The sequence below is a fragment of the Varanus komodoensis genome, unplaced genomic scaffold (genome assembly GCF_004798865.1).
Source record: "Varanus komodoensis strain SLA01 unplaced genomic scaffold, ASM479886v1 scaffold19, whole genome shotgun sequence".
In the NCBI taxonomy this organism is placed as follows: Eukaryota; Metazoa; Chordata; class Lepidosauria; order Squamata; family Varanidae; genus Varanus; species Varanus komodoensis.
The window spans coordinates 8,393,069-8,413,325 of record NW_025335550.1 but is presented as its reverse complement, the minus strand read 5'-3'; the positions used below and the strand labels follow the sequence as shown (position 1 = coordinate 8,413,325).

Genomic DNA, 20,257 nt, shown 5'->3' with positions numbered 1-20,257 from the left:
AAGAAAAAGAAATCACAATCCTATTTGTCAATCTTTAACCATGCTGTTATTGCTGCAAAAACTTGATTTGGGGTTGCAGATTCTAGTGGGTATATATGTAGGATTCCAGAAAAACTTTTTTTTTTGCAAATAAAAGCTTGCCATGCAGTTGTCGGGATACAAGAAACAGAGCAAGAATAATGTTTTGATAGTCTTCAGGAATTTTAAGCAGTGCTTTTAATAACAGCTCTGTAAAATGAGCAACTACCGACATGACGTGATACTTCATTATAGTTGATGTTAAGTATAACTCTCACAATCATTACAAACATGTATATGAGCCAAAATAAATGAAGACTGAAAAGAAAGCTTCTGTAAATATTGGCTCATGTAATTAAAATTATATCAATATCCATATTTCCCAGGTTAATGTTACAGAAAAGAATGTTATTTCCTGCTCATTTTATTAAATGTGTTTGTCAAATGTATGCACCCTTGCAAATCCAAGCTCTATGTAAAGTTTTGATGAAATAAAACCCTTCATAATAATTCTATGCAGATTTCAAAAAGAATTATCTAGAATTTCATGGATATGCAAGCACAGATAGTTGCTAAATTTTTAGCTTGCAATATAGCGTTCCCTGTGTGCTAATTCTAAGATTCTCTAGTTTATCAGCAAACCCAGTAATATTTCATAGATGTAGAATTTTTTGAGACACTTTCTCCTGTTTATGTTAAGGATAAACATTCTTATCAAATATTTGTTTAGGCATGTAGAATTGCTTCCTCTGTTGAAACAAAGAGATCCGAGATGAGTTCTTGGTGCGAATTCTGTTCTCCATGTTCAGCTATCAGTGATTTAAACAGCTATGCAATCACAGCTTTCTCCATTTTTGGTTTCTTAAATCTTCTCACAATTCATCATTGCCTGTGCTTCCCATGTGCTCACTGGTTGTCAATGTTGGTGTTTACCGCTGCCCGCCTCTGTGTTCTGTGACCTACTTTAGGATGTCACAGCACTGAACCCTAGATGGTATATACGCCTTTGACATCAATGGGAGTGAGCTTGTTCTCCAAAGTTATTCCAAATTTCTCTTGCAGTGACTTCTCCACCTCATCATCCTCCAGTGTTTTGAATTCCACCAAATCCATGTTGTCCTTGTAGTTGTATTTTGTCTCTGAGAGGGTCCACCCTATCAAAGCACGAAACCCTTCCACTGTCTGGAGGGTACAGATGGATTTCTTTGTAAAGAGGGAATCCGGGGATGTCTGGAGGTACAAGCATTGGAACTGGAAGTCTTCGACTGTCCGTGGCTCAAGATTGAACCAATAGATGTTCCTGCGCTCCTTCTTTTCTAAGAGATCTGAGTTGGAGAAGGTTTGATTGAGAATGTATTGTTTCCGTCTGATTTTCTCGTAGTACCAAATGCCACTGTCTTCTGTGAAGCGGAAAATCCCAGGTGTCTGAGGCTGGTCTTTGCCAGAGACCAGCTCCATGGGTTGCCACATCTGGTAGGAGACACCAAAGCCAGCATCTACTATGTAGGGCACCCCATTGATCACGACTTTCACAATCAAATGGGTGATATGAGTGGCGTACTCATTCAGCTGTGGGTTATAAACGTGGGCTCCAAGAATCGTCGTGTTGTACCCCAGACACTTCAGTACCCAAGACAAGAGCTGGTTGTTCTCCATACACCATCCTCCACGCCTTTTCCGCACGATCTTGTTGTAAACCTGATCTAAAGCTAATGTGATGGTTTCTCCGCAATGGATGCTGAGGTTCTCAAAAGGCACCGCTCGTATGTGGTGCTGGAAGATGGCAGTTAAAGTTTCTAAATCGCGTTTTTCCAGGGACCCTCTGTAGCCAATTCTTGTGAAATACTCCTCTATCTTCATGTTTCCTGAAAGGCAAGTGTTTAAAGAGCAAGTTAAACAGGAAGACAGTGGAAAGCTCTTCCTCACCATTTTGATGAGGACATTTCAGAGAAGCAGCATGCTGGAAGCTGAAGAAGCAGGGCAACTAAGAGCTCTTGGGAGCTGCTGCTGTTTGGGGAAAGCCTCACTTTTTGCTTCAGCTGCACAGAACTTGCAACCTGACAATCTTGAGCGCTTTGAATGGGTTTGCTTATGGGGTTTGTTTCCCTTGACGGCTGGAGCAAGGGACCTGCATAACATTTGTTTTGTTTGCAGAAAGCCACAGGTTCAATCTGAAGCATCTCCAGTTGGAGGATTTCAGCCAAGAGCGCTTGGAACCCAAGCTGAGGACTGTAACCTAGTGATGGAGTGCATGCAAAAGGCAGGAGCTCCAGGGAGGGCTGGGAGAGATGCCAGCCTTAAATCCTGGAAGGCCACAGTTAGTCAGCAGAGACATGAAGCCAGATGGATGAGATCTTGAAGACCCACCACCAGCCACAATAGGCACCATCTGGAGCAAATAGATTAATGGGCAGACTCCATTTCAGGCAGCCTTCTGTGTTCTTCTGGGCTGGCTTTGATAAGCCTTGTGGACTTCTGCAGGCTTCCAAGCTGGGTCTGCCCCATGTTTCAACCCCATAGCAATTATTCCACCACACATGAATCAAGGCATGGATCAAACCAGGGGGGTCAAAAAAAGATCCAGCTCAGCTTTTTCACCTGTAAGCAAAAAATGTGATTTTTGGAAGTTGTGATGATCTGGGAGCTTTTCGGTGTTAAGGCAGTGACCCATCTTTTGGGTTTTGATTGGAACATTTGCTGCCTCACTGTCAAGCACTCAAAAACCAGGATCTGGATGGGCAAATCTGTCATTTTAAAAATTCTCAAGTTCTTCCCATCCTGAATATGAAGTCACATATGGATTTGGGAAGATAGGGAACAAAAATAAGCTGGAATGAAATGTTCATCAATCCCTGCTTGACACTGTCCTGTCCAAGGAATTGCTTTCTGTGGTCCATGCCCTTCAAATGATCTGGATACAAGAGACAGTGGGTCTCAAATCTGCTGTCATTCATTTGATTATCTACAGGGACCGCCTTCATCTCCTAGAGTTGTCCTGTGAACATTTCAGGAAGAACTCTTTCTTTCTTTCTTTCTTTCTTTCTTTCTTTCTTTCTTTCTTTCTGACCTTCCTGTAACATTGATTACAAATGTTCTTGTATCTTAATATCAGCAAAGTCTCCTGCAGTGGGCAATGAAGCACACCAATTGAGCATGTTCAGAGAAGGAGGAAGAGGAGAAGGAGAAGGAGGAGGAGGAAGAGAAGGAGAAGGAGAAGCGGAAGGGGAAGGGGAAGGGGAAGGGGAAGGGGAAGGGGAAGGGGAAGGAGGCAGCAGCAGCTTACCCATTAAAATGTTTAACTGTTGCTCCCAAGAAATTTCCCTTTGTCTTTAGAATGCCAACACCGCACTATTGCAATGTGGATAATGAGATGAGCCAAAACACTGCAGCTTCCACTCTGCAAAGCTTCTCATCCTTCAAATCTCCATTGTTGCTGGTGTAATTTGGAGGTGGAGGGAGGCAAAGTACATCTGCTACGTTTGGCTCTATTCCAATGTCAGTGAACCGTGGGCAGAATGAACTTTGGTTCGCAACCATTAAAAAAGCACTCTTAGCAGTTTTGCATGACGAAGGTGAGGCTAAACCGATTGCTTTTGGTTGGCATGAGGTGCAGAAACAGGATTTCCAATTAAGCCTGTTGTTTCTGTCTTGGGTGGATTCTGCTGCCACTGGTCAACAAGGAATGAAATAGCCCTGCCACTGCCAACAACCAAAGGGGACAATAGAGTGTGTTTCTGCAGCCGAGGCACATCTGAATGATTTCTGTTTTTATCTGTATTTTATTACTGTTAGTCACTGAATTGCCATTTTCCATGGAAAGTGGGACATACGGAGTCTGCATTTGATCAATGACATAATCATGTGAATCGATTTGGTTCCTGGTCTTTCAGAATCATTTGAAAGACTTCCTAAGAATGGAGCAACTAAGTCTGGATCATTTTTTTTCTGCAAAAATGGGGCGGGTTAATCACATGTGCAGAAATAAGTTCTGATTGCCTGAACAGGTTCATCACAGGGGCTTGGACTTATTGGGGTCCATGAATCCTATTGTTTTAATCCCCCACCCACCCCGATGTCCTCTGTTCCCACCCCTTCCCCGACCTATGAGTACTGAAGTTCGAGATATAATAAAGCCAAGCCCAAACTGACAAAATTCCATCACACACTCAGAATTGAACTGGAAAGTAGCAGGAATTTTATTTAAGAAAAATGGTGCTAGAATGGCATGATGTGATTGCATTATAATCTGGGATAGGAAATGATACATAAACTTGAGATTAACACAAAGGAAGGTGGTTGAGAAAGCTATCACTACCAATATTGGAACAGTTAATCTGACTAGTAGTGTTGCTGTTCAGAGAATATACAGCACTTCAAAAGTAGTCCCCTGCATTTGAAAAGCTAAGCTAAAGTGTGCAGATTTATCCAGTATCTCCTTTAGCTTTCTGCTATGTGTTGTATTTGGGCAAAAAAAAAAGAAAAGCTAAGCTATATAATTCCTTCCTTCCTCCAAACATGTCAAAATTCAACTCTAGCTAATGAAAGAAGATTGTGTGAATACATCAAGAGACTTGAAATGGAGGCCTACTACTCCTAGCTTGCTGGCTGGGGCAAATGGGAGCTGCAATCCTTTTTGTTGAAAGCTGCTTAAGATTGTACCCTAAAAGTTAGTTCAAGGATAGTTCTACGTTTGGAAAAGATGCGTGCAGATTTCTATGAATCCAATCCAGAGATTCCAAAACCTTTTTCTGAGTCAGGTGGAAATGCAGAGATCTTTCCTTGTTAACTTTCTGAAATTGTAAACAAATTTGACCATGCCAAATAACAAATTTTGCTGAAAAAGGAATTGTGGGCTCAGGTGATCATGGGACAAATGTGCCCTCAGGTCCACCCAGGTGGGATGACACATACTAAAATTAGCTTTAGAAAGGTAGCCAGCTCCTTCCCACGCAGCATCTGCCAGATTTGCATTGGAATTTCATTCTGGGGGTCACTCAAACTAGGCTAATGTTAATGGGGACAAATTTCTTATCTAATCTAATGCTGAATCGCTCTAGCAGAATGTTCTCCACTTCTTGGTCAGTAAGGGTGGTTCTTTCCACCAGATCCATGTTATCCTTATAATTATATTTCATCTCAGTGAAGGTCCATCCAATCAAAGCCTGAAACCCACTGGTAGTTTGGAGGCTGCAGATGGATTTCTTTTTGAAGAAAGAATCTGGGTGTGTTTGGTAATATACGTGGGCAGGCTGGAACTCCTCTATCGTTCGTGGCTGCAGGGTAAATGAGAAAATGTTCTTGCAGCTCACGTCTTCTGGAACATCAAAATAGAGTGACCTGTTGCCGGGATCTGCCTTGCACCGCTTTCTCTTTAATTTATCGAAGTACCACACTCCATCGGCTTCTGTAAAGCGGAAGATGCCTGGGCTTTGAGGCTGGTCTTTCCCAGAAACCAGTTCCATTGGCTGCCACATCTGGCAGGCCACCCCAAAGCCACCATCTACAATGTATATGTGGCCACCAATGACCACTTTTAGTATGAGGTGGTTTAAGCTTTCATTGTATGTTTCTGTAATGGGGTCGTAACTGCAGGATCCTAAAAGACTAACCTCATAGCCCATCATCTGAAAGGCCCAGAAGAGAAGTTGGTTGTTCTCCAGGCACCAACCACCCCTATTCCGCTTCACTATTTTGTCATATATGGCCTCTAATTCCAGCATAATGGGTTCGTCACAGTGGATGCTGAGATTTTCAAATGGCACAGCTCGGATGTGACACAGGAAGATTGCTGCTAAGGTTTCTAAGTCCAATTTGTCCTGGGGACCATCATAAGAAATTCTTGCAAAGTAGTCCTCAATATTCATGGCCGTGTGTTTTGCTTCCCTGCAGAGAAAGAGATGTTGAAATAAATGCTTGAATTGTGCCAGTTTATCACCTCCCTGCACGATCTTTCTTTGGTTCTGCTTCACAGTTGTTTGAATTGATGACAATAATACCTAATATTTGTATGGTGAAAAACAATCATAGAGAGAGAAGAGGCCAAGAAGGCCACTGGGTCAACCACTGCTGTTCAGGTCACCAGTTTACACCATCCCATCCAGCTGGTGGGAGTTGGTTTTATTAGAGTCGTCTTGTACTTCACATTTAGTCATGGACAAATAGCTTGCAATAAAGGGTCAATCTATTATTTGCCCCTCTATTGACCCATCCCTAACATCTCAGCATTTGTAGTAAGATTAATTTTTAAACTGATGTTTCTCAATAGGTTATTTAACCACATTTACTCCACCTCTCCTCTCCTAAAACTTAGCAGATCTTTCAAACAACTCCTGCAGGCTAAATTCAGTGACATTTTGCTGATGTGACCCTGGGCAAAGATGGACACCATGCCTTTTTCAGAGTTGTGGGAAAGAGGATTTTAGCAAGAGGAATACTTTATAACTCTGTATGAGACACTGAGGGTTTCCTGTCCAAAGAAACAAGAAACAAATAAGAAACAAAAAGCAAGAAACGAAACACACACAAAGAAACATGAACGACAGTACAGAAGTTCAGCAGTTCTCTGCTCTTTCTTTGCACCTACTTATTCTCACACCCAATTTTCTATTTTTTCAGCCCTCTGTCTTCTCTCCGTTCTCCCTCCCCACTCCACATTTACCTGGGAGTAAGTGACTGCCTCACTAGGCAGACACTGGCCACCTTCTCCCCTTTCATGCTTCCCAGTAAAGTTCGAAGCGACTTCTTTTGGAAGCACTTTAGTTTCAATACTTCCTTTTCTGATGGGACAAGGAACATGGGCTCGCCTACAGTGTCCTCAAGTTCATCATGGATACACACCGTACCTGCTTGCCCTTTCTCCGGGTGCAGCTTTGATGGATTGACACAGCCCGTAAGCAGTCCTGAAGTGGATTTGTCTCACATGCTTGCATGGATCAGCCATTTCTTCCTTGCCTTTGCTCACTCTTACACTTACCAAGAAAGGGAGAAATAGAACGAGTGCACAGATTCAACTTCATTAGTAGCACTTTACCTGCTGGATGGAACAACTGCAATTGCCAATCTGCCTTCTCCTCCTTTCCTTGAATCCTTTGATCAAAACGCAATTGGAACTGACACCAAGCAGAACATGATCATCTGTCTCCTATTTTACCCCAGGCCAAAAGAAAGTCAAGTCTCTTCTGGAAACGATTCCTTTCACTCTGTATCGGATGACAAGAGGTCAGTTCTGGCCCTGTAACTATTTATATTCTGCACCAACCTACTGACGCAAGTACACTATATGTTTCTGCATGTTTCATTGGGTAAAACTAGATGTAACTTGCATGGACATGACTTGTCTGTGAAATCAGAGTCAGCTTGGTCTGACTGCCGATGCCTCATTTCTTTTTCTTCCTTTAGTTACCTGAAGAAGTTGAGATCTTAGAGCTGATGGTGGGCTTTGCTACCCATAACCTGGAATGAGCTGGGGCACTGATCTATCTAGCCAGCTATGCACTTCACTCTTTGGTACCAATGTCTGATGCTGAATTGACCAGTTTTCCCATTTTTTTGCTGTTTCCCATCAAGCGACAGGAATACAAATAAGTTGGAATCTGGATAAAGTAGATTCTGAAGTGAGCACTGTAGAGCTAGTTTTGACAATCTCATAAAACCTTCCTCCAAAACATTTACTGTAGGAACCAAAAGTATTGAGTATAGCTTTACATTTATACCACTTAAATGTAAAATGAGTAGGGGGGATTTAAAAATGAAGCACGAATGTACTGGCTTTCACAGTTTTGAAAGTTTTTCACCTAATTGCAGGGGAAAGAGAGAGAGAAGGAGAGAGAGAAACTGGGGGGAAATGACAGATCCACCCGTCCCTAAAAACAGCCCTTTACCTCATTACCGTCTGCAAAATTCCAGGTCTCCTGCTTGTCCATGGCCAAGAAAGAGGCAGTGGAGCACAAGAATTGGATGGGAGGAAACCTTGTTTTGGATCCTTTTCTTTCCTGGCTTTCCAGGAAAGCCAGGCAAGCATTAGCTGGGATGAAAAGAACTATGAGGAGCAACCAGAGCTGGTGGGAATAGCAAGGAGGAGGCAAGAAACAGGGGCTTCCCATAATCCAGGGCTGGCCCTGGGGCTGCATGACCCCAAGGAAGGCAGTGCCAACCCTCTCAAGCAGCAGGTTTGGGGTCTCATAAAATGCATTAGACGGTTAGCTGTCTGCATCGTCATGATTGGAATCCTCCGGCCAGGCATGAGCTGAGATACTTTGGGGAACTCCTATGTCCAAATTAGTTGGGTGGATTTCCACAAACTTTTAGGGGCCAGTGCAGGGTGAGGGCAACTCCTGCTTTGCTGAAGTAGCAGAATATCCTGATCATGGTGACTTAAAGCAAAGCAAGCAAGACACCCCGAAGCAGCTGATATAGAAAATACAATCTGGCCAGGGCTGACTGCAGCTGTGCCTGCTACCTGCCGGTGACACTTTGCATGTGTGTGACAGGGAACAACCATCGCTTTGTGGAGGAGGCCTTGCTCTGCTTTCCAACGATCCCTGGTTTAAATCCCGAGATCTCCAGGGAGGTTCTGTTGCCCACTGTACAGGCCAGGATGTCATGGCAGCTGTCTACAGCTGAAGCACCAGGACCAGGCATGATGGTGATCCTGGAGATCTTGGAGGGGGAGATGAAAACTTTATTTATTTGAAGTTCTTGCATCCCACCCTTCACAATGTCTCAGGGTGGATAATGCAATTGGGCTGCAGGTAAAGGCAGAGGCTAGCACAAGTAGGATCAGGTTCCTTCAAGGCATGGCAGGACCAGAAGCAACAACAACCGAGTCAATAAGAAGTGAGAGTTGGATTGTACGGTTCAAAGGGGAAAGCAGAGTCAGGGACTGAAAAGAGTCTGACACCAACAAGGTGTGGAAGAATCAGAAGCCAAGCAAGAATCAGCTACCTGGCCAGGTTGGCTCAGAACTGAAGTGAGAGCAGAGGTGACCATCAAGGCAAAACCAGTGGCAGATGGAGGGACACAGTGCAGTCGCTGTGGTGGCCCATCGCACCGTGTATCTCTGGTGCCAGTTCTGGCAGGTGTGTCCAGGCCTGTCCCTTGCCCTCCAGGCACTAGCAGGGCAAGTTGTGCTGCTCGTCACCAGGGGGTGCTGCCTCACAGGATCAGATCCTGACCCCAGCACTGGGCTGGCTGGCTGGCTGTGTGGACTCTGCGCAGGGCACAGCCTGTTCTCCAAACAAGCTGCATCCAGGGGACCGGCCTTGGGCTTGTTGCTCTTTGAGTCATGCCCACACAGGATGTCAACCTTCCCCTGGCTGGTCGGCCATCTTTGGCCAGCTACAGCTCCCTGCATTTCTAGTTCTCACCCAGCCCATTCAACCCACTCAGCACATGCATAGAGAATAATTGTGGGGTATTTGTGGAATAATACCTGAATAGGAAAGTACCCCCGCCCATGGAATGCGCTCCCCAGTGAGGTCCACCTGGCGCCGTCGTTGTTTGTTTTTCAGCACCAGGCTAAGACCTTTTTATTTCAACAATATTTTAATAACTTTTAATATTGGCTATATATGTTTTAATCTGCAGCCAGGGTGGATCTGGAATTAATTTGTATTATGTTTTATATTATTATTCTTATTTATTTATGTAAGCCGTCCTGAGTCTTTTGCGAAAGGACGGCATATAAATATTCTAAATAAATACCCAGAGCAGGAAGTCAGGTGACTATATTCTCCTGTGCTAGTTGACATATAATAGGACAGAAATTAAACCAGGGAAGGATTCCCAAAAAATATACTTGAAACTCTAGTTGCGACCACCATCTCTGTGTTTTTTGGCCTCTTGGTGCAGTCTGTGAAATCTGCTTTGTGATTTCTCCTGGATATGGCAGAACATTAATGGCCACCAGATGTCATCATAATTTCACTTGTTAGGACAAGCAGACTTTCTGCTCTGGTTGCTCAGGGTGCACAACTTGGAAAGCTCAGGACTCCTAGAGTGCAATTGTTCCAGTGGAAGCACACAGAAAGAAGCAACTTCTCAATTTTCCTTCCCTCCTGTGCACCCCAAAGCCCAGGTTTGCTTCTTAACTTTTCTGCATAAGGGCAGCTGTTCAAATCGTGATTCAGAGACTGCAGTGGGAAGCAAGGTGGGCGCCTTGGACAGGTGGGATGCAACAGGTGGAGGGCATACAAGGCAACGGAGGTGCTATGGAGGGCAACAAGGATGATCCAGGGACTCTAAACAAGCCCCATGGGGAGATATGGACAGAGCTGGGCATGTTTAGGCTGGAGAAGAGACGACTGCAAGGAGACGTGATCGCACCTGCAAGTCCTTGGAAGGTCGTCGCAAAGAGGAAGGGCAAGTTTCTTCTCGCTCATCACAGAGTGTAGGACATGGAGCAATGGGCTCAAGTTACAGGAAATCAGATTCCAGCTAGATAGCCAGAAAAATTTCCTGAGGGTTGGAGCAGTAGGACACGACCCAGGGACGTCATGGACTCTCCCACCGAGCAGCATCCAAGACCTGCTGGACAGCCCTCTGCTAGGGGTCCTTGATGAGGAGTTGAATCTGTTGACCGTCTGGGCCCTTTCCAACTCTGCTAATCTATGATTCTATCCAACACGTTCCATCACTTTTACTGCCACAAACTGAGCTTTAAAGAAAATGATTTCTAAAAGTCAGGTGAGGCGTGGAGATGGGGTCAGGGGAGGGGTGTGGCCCCCTGACGAATCCTAGGGGCAAGTTTGGATCCCAAGCAGGCCAGGGTTTGACAGGGATCTCAGCATGCAAAGTACTGGAGCTAACGCATATATAAATGAGCACATAGAATCATAAACGCATAGAAGAGCAGAGCTGGAAGGGGCCAGGAAGGCCATCAGGTCCAACCCCCTGCCGTTGCAGGACACCACTTTACACCATCCCACTCAGGTGACTGTCCAGTTTCACGCTGAATGTCTCCAGTGTGGGAGAGCCGCCCACCTCTCCAGGCAGCTGGTCCCACTGCCATCTTGCTCTGACAGTGAGGAAGCTCTTCCTGATGTCCAGCCTGAATCTGAGTTGTTGCAACTTGAACTGAATGTCCATGAAGGAAAGATGTATATATATTTCCTGTGAAAGAATCTGATCCTATATATATTGGAATCCTATATATATAGAATTCAGACAGTGGAGGTGGAGCAATGGCTGCCAGAGCAGCTTTTTGCCTCAAAGCTTCCCTTTCCATCATAGGAGATAATTGCGGAAAATGAGGTTACTGGCAAGCTCATCAACTTCTGTTTGTGAAAAGTGATCTCTCTGGTTTCCCTGCCTTCTCCCCATGTTTATGGCAGTTCTCTATGAGAGTGGCACATCCATCCACTGCAGTAGTCCAAATCTCCTTGTGGTAGGAATGGCAGCCAGTATAACCCAGCATAACCCAATGTAAACCCGGAACAGCTTGCCTTTTCCTTTAGTTTAATAAGATAATCTAGAGCACAGCATCTCTCCAAGTGGCTCAGAAGGTGGAAATAAAGCAGAGAGTGCCTCAGTCTGGAAATGACAGAGGAACAGCATATTTTGCGCAAGGAAAATTAAATGTGCATGAACAAAGGCCACCCGTTTCTGCAGGGAAGAAAAGAGCATTTCAGCCACTGCCAGTGGTATTTATACTCAGTAAATACTGATGCGTTGATCTGTGGCTGCTTGTGCCAACTGCCCCTCTGTGTTTCCTCATCCTCAGAGACATGCAGATAACCTGCAGTGGAGTCGGGTGGGTTTCTGGCTGAACCTGGAAGGCTCTCCTTGGTGCTGAAGTCTGGGCCCCCCATGGATCCAGCTCCATGGATGGTTCCTAAAAGTTCAGACTGCAGCCTGGCGTGGAGACTCTCTCCCTCGGACATGCGATGCACCAGCCTTGATTGCACGGAAACAAAGAATTATTGCGGGATGGTGGGGCATGGTGGCTCTTTCCTACTGAAAAAGCTATTGTTTTTGGTGAGGTTTGAAGTGCGAAGAAGAAGGAGGGCGCCTGATCCTCATTAACCACTCCTTGAGGGCCGAACCAAGCAGGCAGTAGTGCCCCTTTCCCTTCCAGTGGAGAGAAAGGCCCGTTCACAAAAGGTGTGTGAGCCAGGAGATAGGAACAAACATGTGCCTTACGGCTCAGCTTGAAAGACAGGGTCTATGGGCAAAGCTGGCGGAATTCCATCTGAACACCTCGTTTGTGCCGTGTATTTGCTCGAACCGTTGACACAGGCCATTGTTCAATCCAGATGTTGCCTCCAACACGGCTCTTCTTAGGTTCTCTCTCTCTCTGTATCTGATGTGTGGTGAAGGAGGTGTAAGAGTTCAATTTCAGTTTGATCTTTGCAACTTTGGACAGAGTTTAAATATCGATCCACTTCAAACTCCACCCTGGCCCCGGATAGAATTGGATGTGTATTGGCATCAACTGCCAGAACTGCTGCTCTTGGTGGTGCTGCAGGTTCTCTGGCTCCTCCTTGGTCCATGATGGACATTATAGAAATATTTAAAATAGAATTTTAAAGAGGCAACTGTTCTTGACAGCTCTTTTATCTCCCTGTAAGTGCCATCTGCCATTACCTGTCAATAAACATTCCTCCTTTAAGAACTTCTCAGTGATGCAATTGGCCTTAAAGATCACAGGGTGGCTTGGTCTGTTAAGGGGCCTTGCTCTTTGTTTTACATAATTGTAATATAATATTATAATCATGATGTAATATTTATGAGGAAAGACAAAGAGGTCACTAGCAAGAAGAGAAGCCACAGCACATATTTTTCAAGTCCACAGATGTAGGGGAAGAAAGAAATTTTAATGGTGATTTTAATGATTTTAATGAAGTTGCAGAAGGTTCAGTCTTTTCTTTGGGCTTTATGATTAGCTGGCATTCTCAACCATAAGAGCTCAGCAAGCATGGTGTTCACTTTTTAAGAAAAGTGAAACCAGAAAGAGGCAAGCAAGAAAAAAAGCCACATTATTTGCATTTCTGTCCTAGCCTGACACATAGCTAGACTGTTTTCCCAGAGCATTTGCACATAATCATGAAGATTGCTAATCTGCTTTTCGCATCCCATCTCCGGCACTGGAAATTGTGCTTAATGCATAAGCACCTTTGTAATCCTTTATCAAGCAGTGGGAGCTGTACTTATTTATCTCTTCCGATTAACACTTGATGGAGAGGTCTTGACTATGACCCAGGAATTGCACAAAATCTTTTCTGCATGAGCTGAGAGCAAGTGGTACCCCAAACCCCATTCCAGAAGGTGAAGAGGAAACAGGGTCATGTCCTCCACCAGAGCTAAGGGCAGCAGTATCAATAGCAGGGATGTAAGGAAAGCCATTCAGCACCTTGCTGTTATTTCCACCCTCTCTCAGTTGCTTCCTGAGCAGGCACTTCCATCTGCTGTACATAAGGGCTGCCCCGACATAACTCTGCACTGATTTTAATGACTGCTAACTGGAGTTCAAATAACTCCTTGATGGAGCTCTGATGATCCATACCATAAGGATCAGGGTTGGATTCACTCACAGATAAATGGTGCCAAAAGAAGGAACCCCCTTCAAAAAGAGACACACGGGTTTGCCCACTGTGTGGCCTCATGCAGAAAAAAAATAAGTGGAGAAGACAATTGGAAGAAGATTCAGCAACTGAGTGCCTTGGTAGTGTTGTTTTATTTAGTGCATTTTTATGGGTAGAGCCCTAGGAATTCATAGGTGATATACAAACATTAAATAGTCTCATGCAATAACTGATGAGCAAAACTTACAACTGGGAAAAAGGCAACTGAGAGAAACTGAAAATTAAAGTTTGATCCATCAGGGCTGTTTATCTATGTAGTGTTCTGTGGTGGAATGATGATTAAATGCCGGTGGATGCGCAAACCCTGAAGTGTGCAAAATTTATGTTTCTGAGAGCTCTTGGACGAAACACCCTCAGAGCTCCCAATCACCAGTGGTTCCTCTTCCTTCCCCTCTTCATCATGGCTGCCACTTTCTCGCTTGACCATCAGAGAACCAATGAGCAAGTAGGTGGTTGCACCTTCTCTAGTCCTTCTCCGCTCCGCCATTGTCTAGGCCAGAACAGTAGAGTCGAAGGTTGCAGTGGTCAACAGCAGGAGAAAGTCCAGGAGCTTCTCGACAGTGGGAACCGGCTGAAGTTGCATCCTTGGCAGGTCAAAAAACTTGCTTAACCTTGATGCTGGCTTGTAGAAGTGTATCTAAAAGCCACTGAGCATGCTGAATATCTCCAGGCATGGCTGCATGCCCAGACGCCTAAGTTCCTAATGAGCTAAAGCAGAGCATCATGTGGTACAACCTTAATAAATTGCAATCTGCTTGAACTTTACCTCAATGCACACCCTGAGTTAAAGTTTAATCACTTGCCATTTATCAAGGGGGATTATTAATGCCATATATTATCAGCATCCTACCAAAGCTCATCCTAATGCTGATGCAATTAGCGGAGATCATCTCTTAGTTCATATATTTCACCACCTCCACATCCCATTAGCCTCAATATTTCCAAAATAGTCTCTCTCTCTCTCTGTGTGTGTGTGCAGGTGCATGCAAGATTAGAACTGGTTCAAAGTAAGAAGAAGGTTTTGGAATGGCTGCCAGAAGAGGAATCAGAATGGTTTTGTACACTGCAGAGGGACTGCAGTGCGGATGCGTGAGAGACACCGAACGACCAAGTGGTACGTTCAAACCCTGAACAGAGCTATGCAGGCTGAAGCTCAGGGTGTTGTCTCAGCACCACTCAGAAGGCTTCTGGGGCTTTGGGAAGCCTGACTTATTTAGGCCTGCTGTTAATCCCACCCCCTCTGAGGAGACTCTGCCTCTTACAGGGCCAACGCCTGATTCGGACGTTGCTCGTCCCTTCAGCATGGGTTGGATGAGGACGGCAGCAAAGGTGCCCTGTGGATCTGGTGGAAACCCATTGCTTGCCCCGGCTTAGCAGGCCTCCAAGAAACACATGCTGATTCAGTTGATGATCCCTCCTCTTTGGGGTCACTTTCTGAACCAGAGGGGAGAACCAAGTTCATAGAATATGACCTTGTATACACCATGCATCTTAATCTGTTTTCAGTGAACCTGTGCTTAATCGCTCCATTCACGTCAATATATCTGAGGATATATTCACGTCAATATATCCACACATTTATTACAGCTAAAGCTAAGCCAGGCTTCTCATTTCTCTCAGAAAGTATCCAGGATTCCTTGGTGTCTCTGGCCAGTGCAGAATTTTCTGTGAACAATGTCCATCATTATGTCCCCCCTGTTGGATATCGCTTCCCATTTTGCCCCCAATGTCCTGGAATCATGCAGGGTCCGGGGTACTAAGGAGCATACAAAGTGGGAAACAGAATTGGTGCGTGACTGGTAATCCTGAGCCAAAGAATATCACATCCCATGGAAAAAATCAGCAGAACGTTGTCCCCGGTTTCTCTGCCAACAAATACAGTGGAGAGTTTTGAAAGTTATTCTGTCAGGTGTCCTATTTTCATCATAAGAATTACTGCCTAAGAGCATCCCACTCATCTTTATGCAATGTTTAGAACGCAACAAAACGAAGCGCACTATTAAAATTCCAAAATAGAAAAATTACACCCATTAAAGCAACATTTCAGGAGCAGATGTATCTGTTTAGACATGCATCCCATCAATCACAATCAATTTCTCCTTTAACTACCATGTACTTTGCTGGAGGCTCTACTTCATCTCCAGAAAACACGTCTTCATTACATTTTATTAGCTTGTCCTGTATTGTTTTGAACATCACAACAGTTTAGCAGGTGGGAAGCATCACGAAGCTATCAACATTTTCCACATGCCTGTGCATGTTGGTGTTGCGTGCATAGAAGTGCTAGTGTGAAATTTGGAAGTCTTGTCAATGGGACCATTTTTCGGTATGCGCAGAAGACAACAGTATTTAATTGTCTCACTGGCCAGCTGAACTTCTGCAGAGGTTGCTTGCGTACCGAGGAAACAGATCACTTTTTGTGTTGCTACCTAATTCCAGCTGGATCATTTTAATTTGTATTTATTTCATTACCATCATCTTTGCTACTATTTGGTTTGTTTATTGTTGTTGTAAGCCGCCCCGAGGCCTTGGCAAGGGGCGACATAGAAATGTTTTAATAAATAATAAATAAATAAAATTGTACTTTGAAACCACCTGAAACCCAGATTTTCTGGGTGGTATAAAAAGCACTGAAAACATGAAATACAAATTGTAAAACAGTGAAGAAAAGCAGAATATTATAATATAAAATTTATTTATTTATTTATTAAAACATTTTTTTGCCGCCCCATTCGCTGAAGCCTCGGGGCGGTTCACATCACTAAGTTAAAATATTTATAATATAAATTAAAAATATAAATATTAAAAATACAACAGTACAGTATAAAATAAGCCGCCCTGGCCAGATAAAACCAATAATGTTAACAGTTAAAATGCCGCTTGAATATAATATAAATACTGTGAAAAAATCAGCAGGGATTTCAAAAAAACTCCAGTGCATCACACCAGTGTAGAATCGTCAGCAGTAGAAGTGCCATGATCTACAAGAACTGAAAACTGTGAGCTGCCCCTGAGGCTTCGGCAAATGGGGCGGCATAGAAATGTTTCAATAAATAAATAAATACTATTATTAAAAAGTCTAGGAGAATTAAAAAAGTCTCATTTTTGCAACACAAAGCGGGTGTTGCAAAAATCATATCGAACAAGCCTCTTGGAAGAGTGTGTTCCACACATCAAATTCCAGAGTTGAAAAGACCCCCTCTCTTCTGCCTTGCATCCTGTGGCAGAAGCACCTGGAGTTGGAGCTCAGACTCCAAACAACCCTACACACAGACACCCCAGCAATGTCGGGAGGCTGCAGACTTACACACTTGGTGTCTGGATACATCAATGTGGGTGGAGGGAACCTTCCATCAGTTAAAATGGGCACCATGCATCAATCCCACCAATGAACTGGCAGTTGGTGGAGAGATCCTGGCATAAGAGGATCGCCTCTTCAGATCCCAAGGACTGATCCAACAGCGTCATTTCTGGATGCACTGAAGTTCCTGGTTCATCTTCAAAGGCTGTCCCATGTAGGAGATGTCAGAAGAGTACAAATCAGAGGTCATAATTATTGCATTACCTCACTTCATAGAGCAGTAAAGTTGGAAGAGGCCTGTAAGGCCATCGAGTCCAATCCAATTTGTTTTTGGGTGCTTTTTATTGATTTTTGCAAGCAGTGAATGTTGGGATCCCAAGAAGAGAATGATGCAGCTTCCTGCATCATAGCCAGATCTTCTGTAGTCTATGCTCAGCTTTTACAGAGAACCCGACATACTGAAGGTGCTGCAGAAGAACTCTTCATTAGCTAGCAACCGCCACTGGAATGGTTTTGGAGTACAGTCTACATCATCCCCCACCAATGGCCATGCAGGCTAGAGAAAATATGTGTTGTACTCTAAAGCATCTGGACAACCCCAGCCAGGCTGTTCTAGGCACTCATGAAGACACCTTCCATGGGAGAACCAGACCTGTTTGTTGTTTCTTTCGGAAAGTCTCCCAGGATCTGTGCTCTCCCTAGCACTTTCCAGCATGACTCAGCTGCGTTGCATGGCCCAGCTGACAAACCGCAATCCTGCTACTTCATCTGTTTTATTGTTTTCAGTGGCTGATGACCTGCTTTTTGCAGAAGGAGCAGAGAATCCCAGTACCTTGCGTTTACACCGTCTAGTTTCGAGCTCGGCTTCAACAACCCACCTTGCCAAATAGGAGGAACCGATAGCCCCTCCATGGGTGGCTGGGGGTGGCACTCATTTTCATGCAGTTTGCTTTGCGATTTACAAAAACACCTCCAACTTCTCCCGCTTTCCTGCAGTGGCCACTCCAGTCCAACTGACAGAGGCTGTAATTGCCCTGTACAGTGTAAAATGAACTGCCACCAACGTTTTAAACTCTCCTTCTCTGTGTCGCTCTTCCTTTCTGCAGGGCTAAGTAAACTGAAGAAGATGCAGTTCCTCAGTCGCCCCCCTGCCCCCAGCTGCCAATCCTCGTGCACATTTGTTGCTAACAACCTGTTATAGAGGGGTCAGGGCTTAGCAGGTTGACATTCCGCGAACCCTGTTATTATCGGGGGAGGGAATAACATGTGCCCCCTTCAGACTTCCCCATTCTCTCTGAACTTAGCTTCAATCGTCACAACAGCCAATGAGTGAAATGACTTTCATCCTCAATAATATGTTGTTTCAAAACATTTCTAACAGAACACAGAGAGACGGAAAGTAGCTTTGTCTGGAGTGAATAATTAGGAACTATTAGCATTATGAAAGACCCGCAAATGGCATGTGTATGTGATAGAAAGGGTGGCTGGACATGGCTGCCTACGTGTTGGGGTTCTCCTTGGAGGTAGGATTACAGGAACTGGCTGCACGTAAACGAAACGTGCTCATGCATCGCATTTCACTCCTCTGAGCTCTCCCCTGCCTCCAGCAAATACAGTAGATGTATCCCAGTCGGATTATTGGCACACCTTGCTCTGTATTGCAGACACTGACTTATGGTGCCACTCCCCATTTTCTCACCACCTGTGGGCTGCCATTTTGCCCTTGGGAATCCCATAAAATCCCACAACTGAGCATGTCAGCCATCCACCTGCACATGGCCTGAAGTGCCTGATCCTGCCTAATTTTGGAAGCTAAGCAGGGTTGAGCCTGGTTAAAATCTGGATGAGGGACTTAGATCTTGTGAACTGTCCAGAGAGCTTCAGCTACGGCTATATAGAAATGAAATTTAACGAAGATGATAACAACAACAACAACAACAACAGTAATGCTCTAAGTAAGTTGTTGAATTGAATTAGATAAATAAAGCCAAGGGTTATCCTTTTGAATAATGTAGTTTTGATTTTTTAAGGTCTTAATGCTCCTGTTTTTATTGTTGCCATTATATGCTTTTCAACTGTTGTAACTGCTTTCGTGGCTTTTTAGCAATTAAGGCAGTGTATTCAAGAGGAGGAGGAGTTGGCTGCCACCTCACTGGCAATGTGAGAGTTGGGACATGGGAATGGCTGCCAACATGAGGACCTCAAAACAAGTCTGTGAAGATAGCTAAGTAGGATAGACCTTTTTTGCCAGTCCTGCCCCCTGCCAGGGCTTTTTCAATGAGCCTCGGTCCTTGTCTGCCACATTCGGATATGCATGCAGGAGTGAGAGACAAGTATCCAAGTTAGGTGTAGATGTGTATGCTCTTAATGTCCTTCCTTCCTCCCTCCCTCCCTCCCTCCCTCCCTCCCTCCCTCCCTCCCTCCCGAGAAGTGTTATTACAAGACAGAATACAACTGTATGAATGAATGAACTAACTGTGCAGTACATGGTAACTGGGTCAGAAATGAAGCTGGGGAACAAGCCTTGATTGAGGAGGAGCTTAGACATAGAAACATAGAAACTGAGTGAGTCAGAAGGGGTCTCCAGGGCTATCTAGTCCGACCCCTGACTCTAGCTGGCTCCACTCACAACATGCCTACCATGTGCATGTCTAGCTTATCCTTAACACCCTCACCGATGGGACCTCAACCACCTCCCATGGAAGCCCATTCCATACCCTTGGGGTCCTAACTGTCAAGAAGTACAAATTGAACTTGCTTGTTTCTGTACCAGTCCCCAAGATGTCTGGAACCTGCTCCGGCTCCTTCCCCTTCTTCTTCCCCTTTAACTCTTCCTCCTCCCTTGCTTCACTGCCTTTGAAAAGTACTTTCTGGAAAGTAATTTCACATGATGCTCACTCGCTAGATTGTGGCTGATTTTGCAGCAAATGAACTCACACTTTCCATGGTTGGGTGTGCACCCAAGGGTAAATTAAATTTCTCCAGACAAAAACAAGCTCCATAATTTATAGGCAATGTAAGAACAGCATGTTCCCTACTGTACATTCTGCTGGTCACATATCTTGGCAGCTTCTACGAATGACAGAACGGAACAGGCAGAGAATAATTATCCTTTGCGCTGCCCGGCAGCTAGGCTGAAAAGTCTATGCTTCCTGGCAATGGCTTTCACCAGCGTTCGGCAACACTGCTGTAAGTAGTCCAAGTTCTTGCCACACAGATTGACTGCCACTGTTTGAAGCTATTGTGCAAGCAATCCAACAAACGCAAACCATGCCGATGATAAGTTACCTGTTTATTTTAATTACTGTCAGGGCACTACACTGGGGTGTTGTGCCTTTTTCAGTCTGAGTCTGACTTC

General features: G+C 44.5%; 2 protein-coding genes across 2 annotated transcripts; both read right to left on the bottom strand.

Moving 5' to 3' along the window:
• Positions 1 to 238: 238 nt before the first annotated feature.
• On the bottom strand, positions 239 to 3,417 carry LOC123022336 (arylamine N-acetyltransferase, pineal gland isozyme NAT-10-like). The gene is made up of 2 exons (XM_044427993.1): positions 3,302 to 3,417; positions 239 to 1,883 (listed from the first exon to the last, which is right to left on the bottom strand). The coding sequence occupies exons 1-2, from the start codon at positions 3,303 to 3,305 to the stop codon at positions 1,006 to 1,008; spliced, it is 882 nt and encodes a 293-aa protein (XP_044283928.1). The 5' UTR covers positions 3,306 to 3,417; the 3' UTR covers positions 239 to 1,005.
• Positions 3,418 to 5,012: 1,595 nt separating this feature from the next.
• LOC123022377 (arylamine N-acetyltransferase, pineal gland isozyme NAT-3-like) lies at positions 5,013 to 5,882 on the bottom strand. Its single transcript, XM_044428071.1, has one exon. The coding sequence runs from the start codon at positions 5,880 to 5,882 to the stop codon at positions 5,013 to 5,015; it is 870 nt and encodes a 289-aa protein (XP_044284006.1).
• Positions 5,883 to 20,257: the final 14,375 nt, after the last annotated feature.

Bases quoted from the DNA above. Each gene is read 5' to 3' on its own strand.
- LOC123022377 (XM_044428071.1), bottom strand. From the start codon at position 5,882: ATGAATATTGAGGACTACTTTGCAAGAATTTCTTATGATGGTCCCCAG.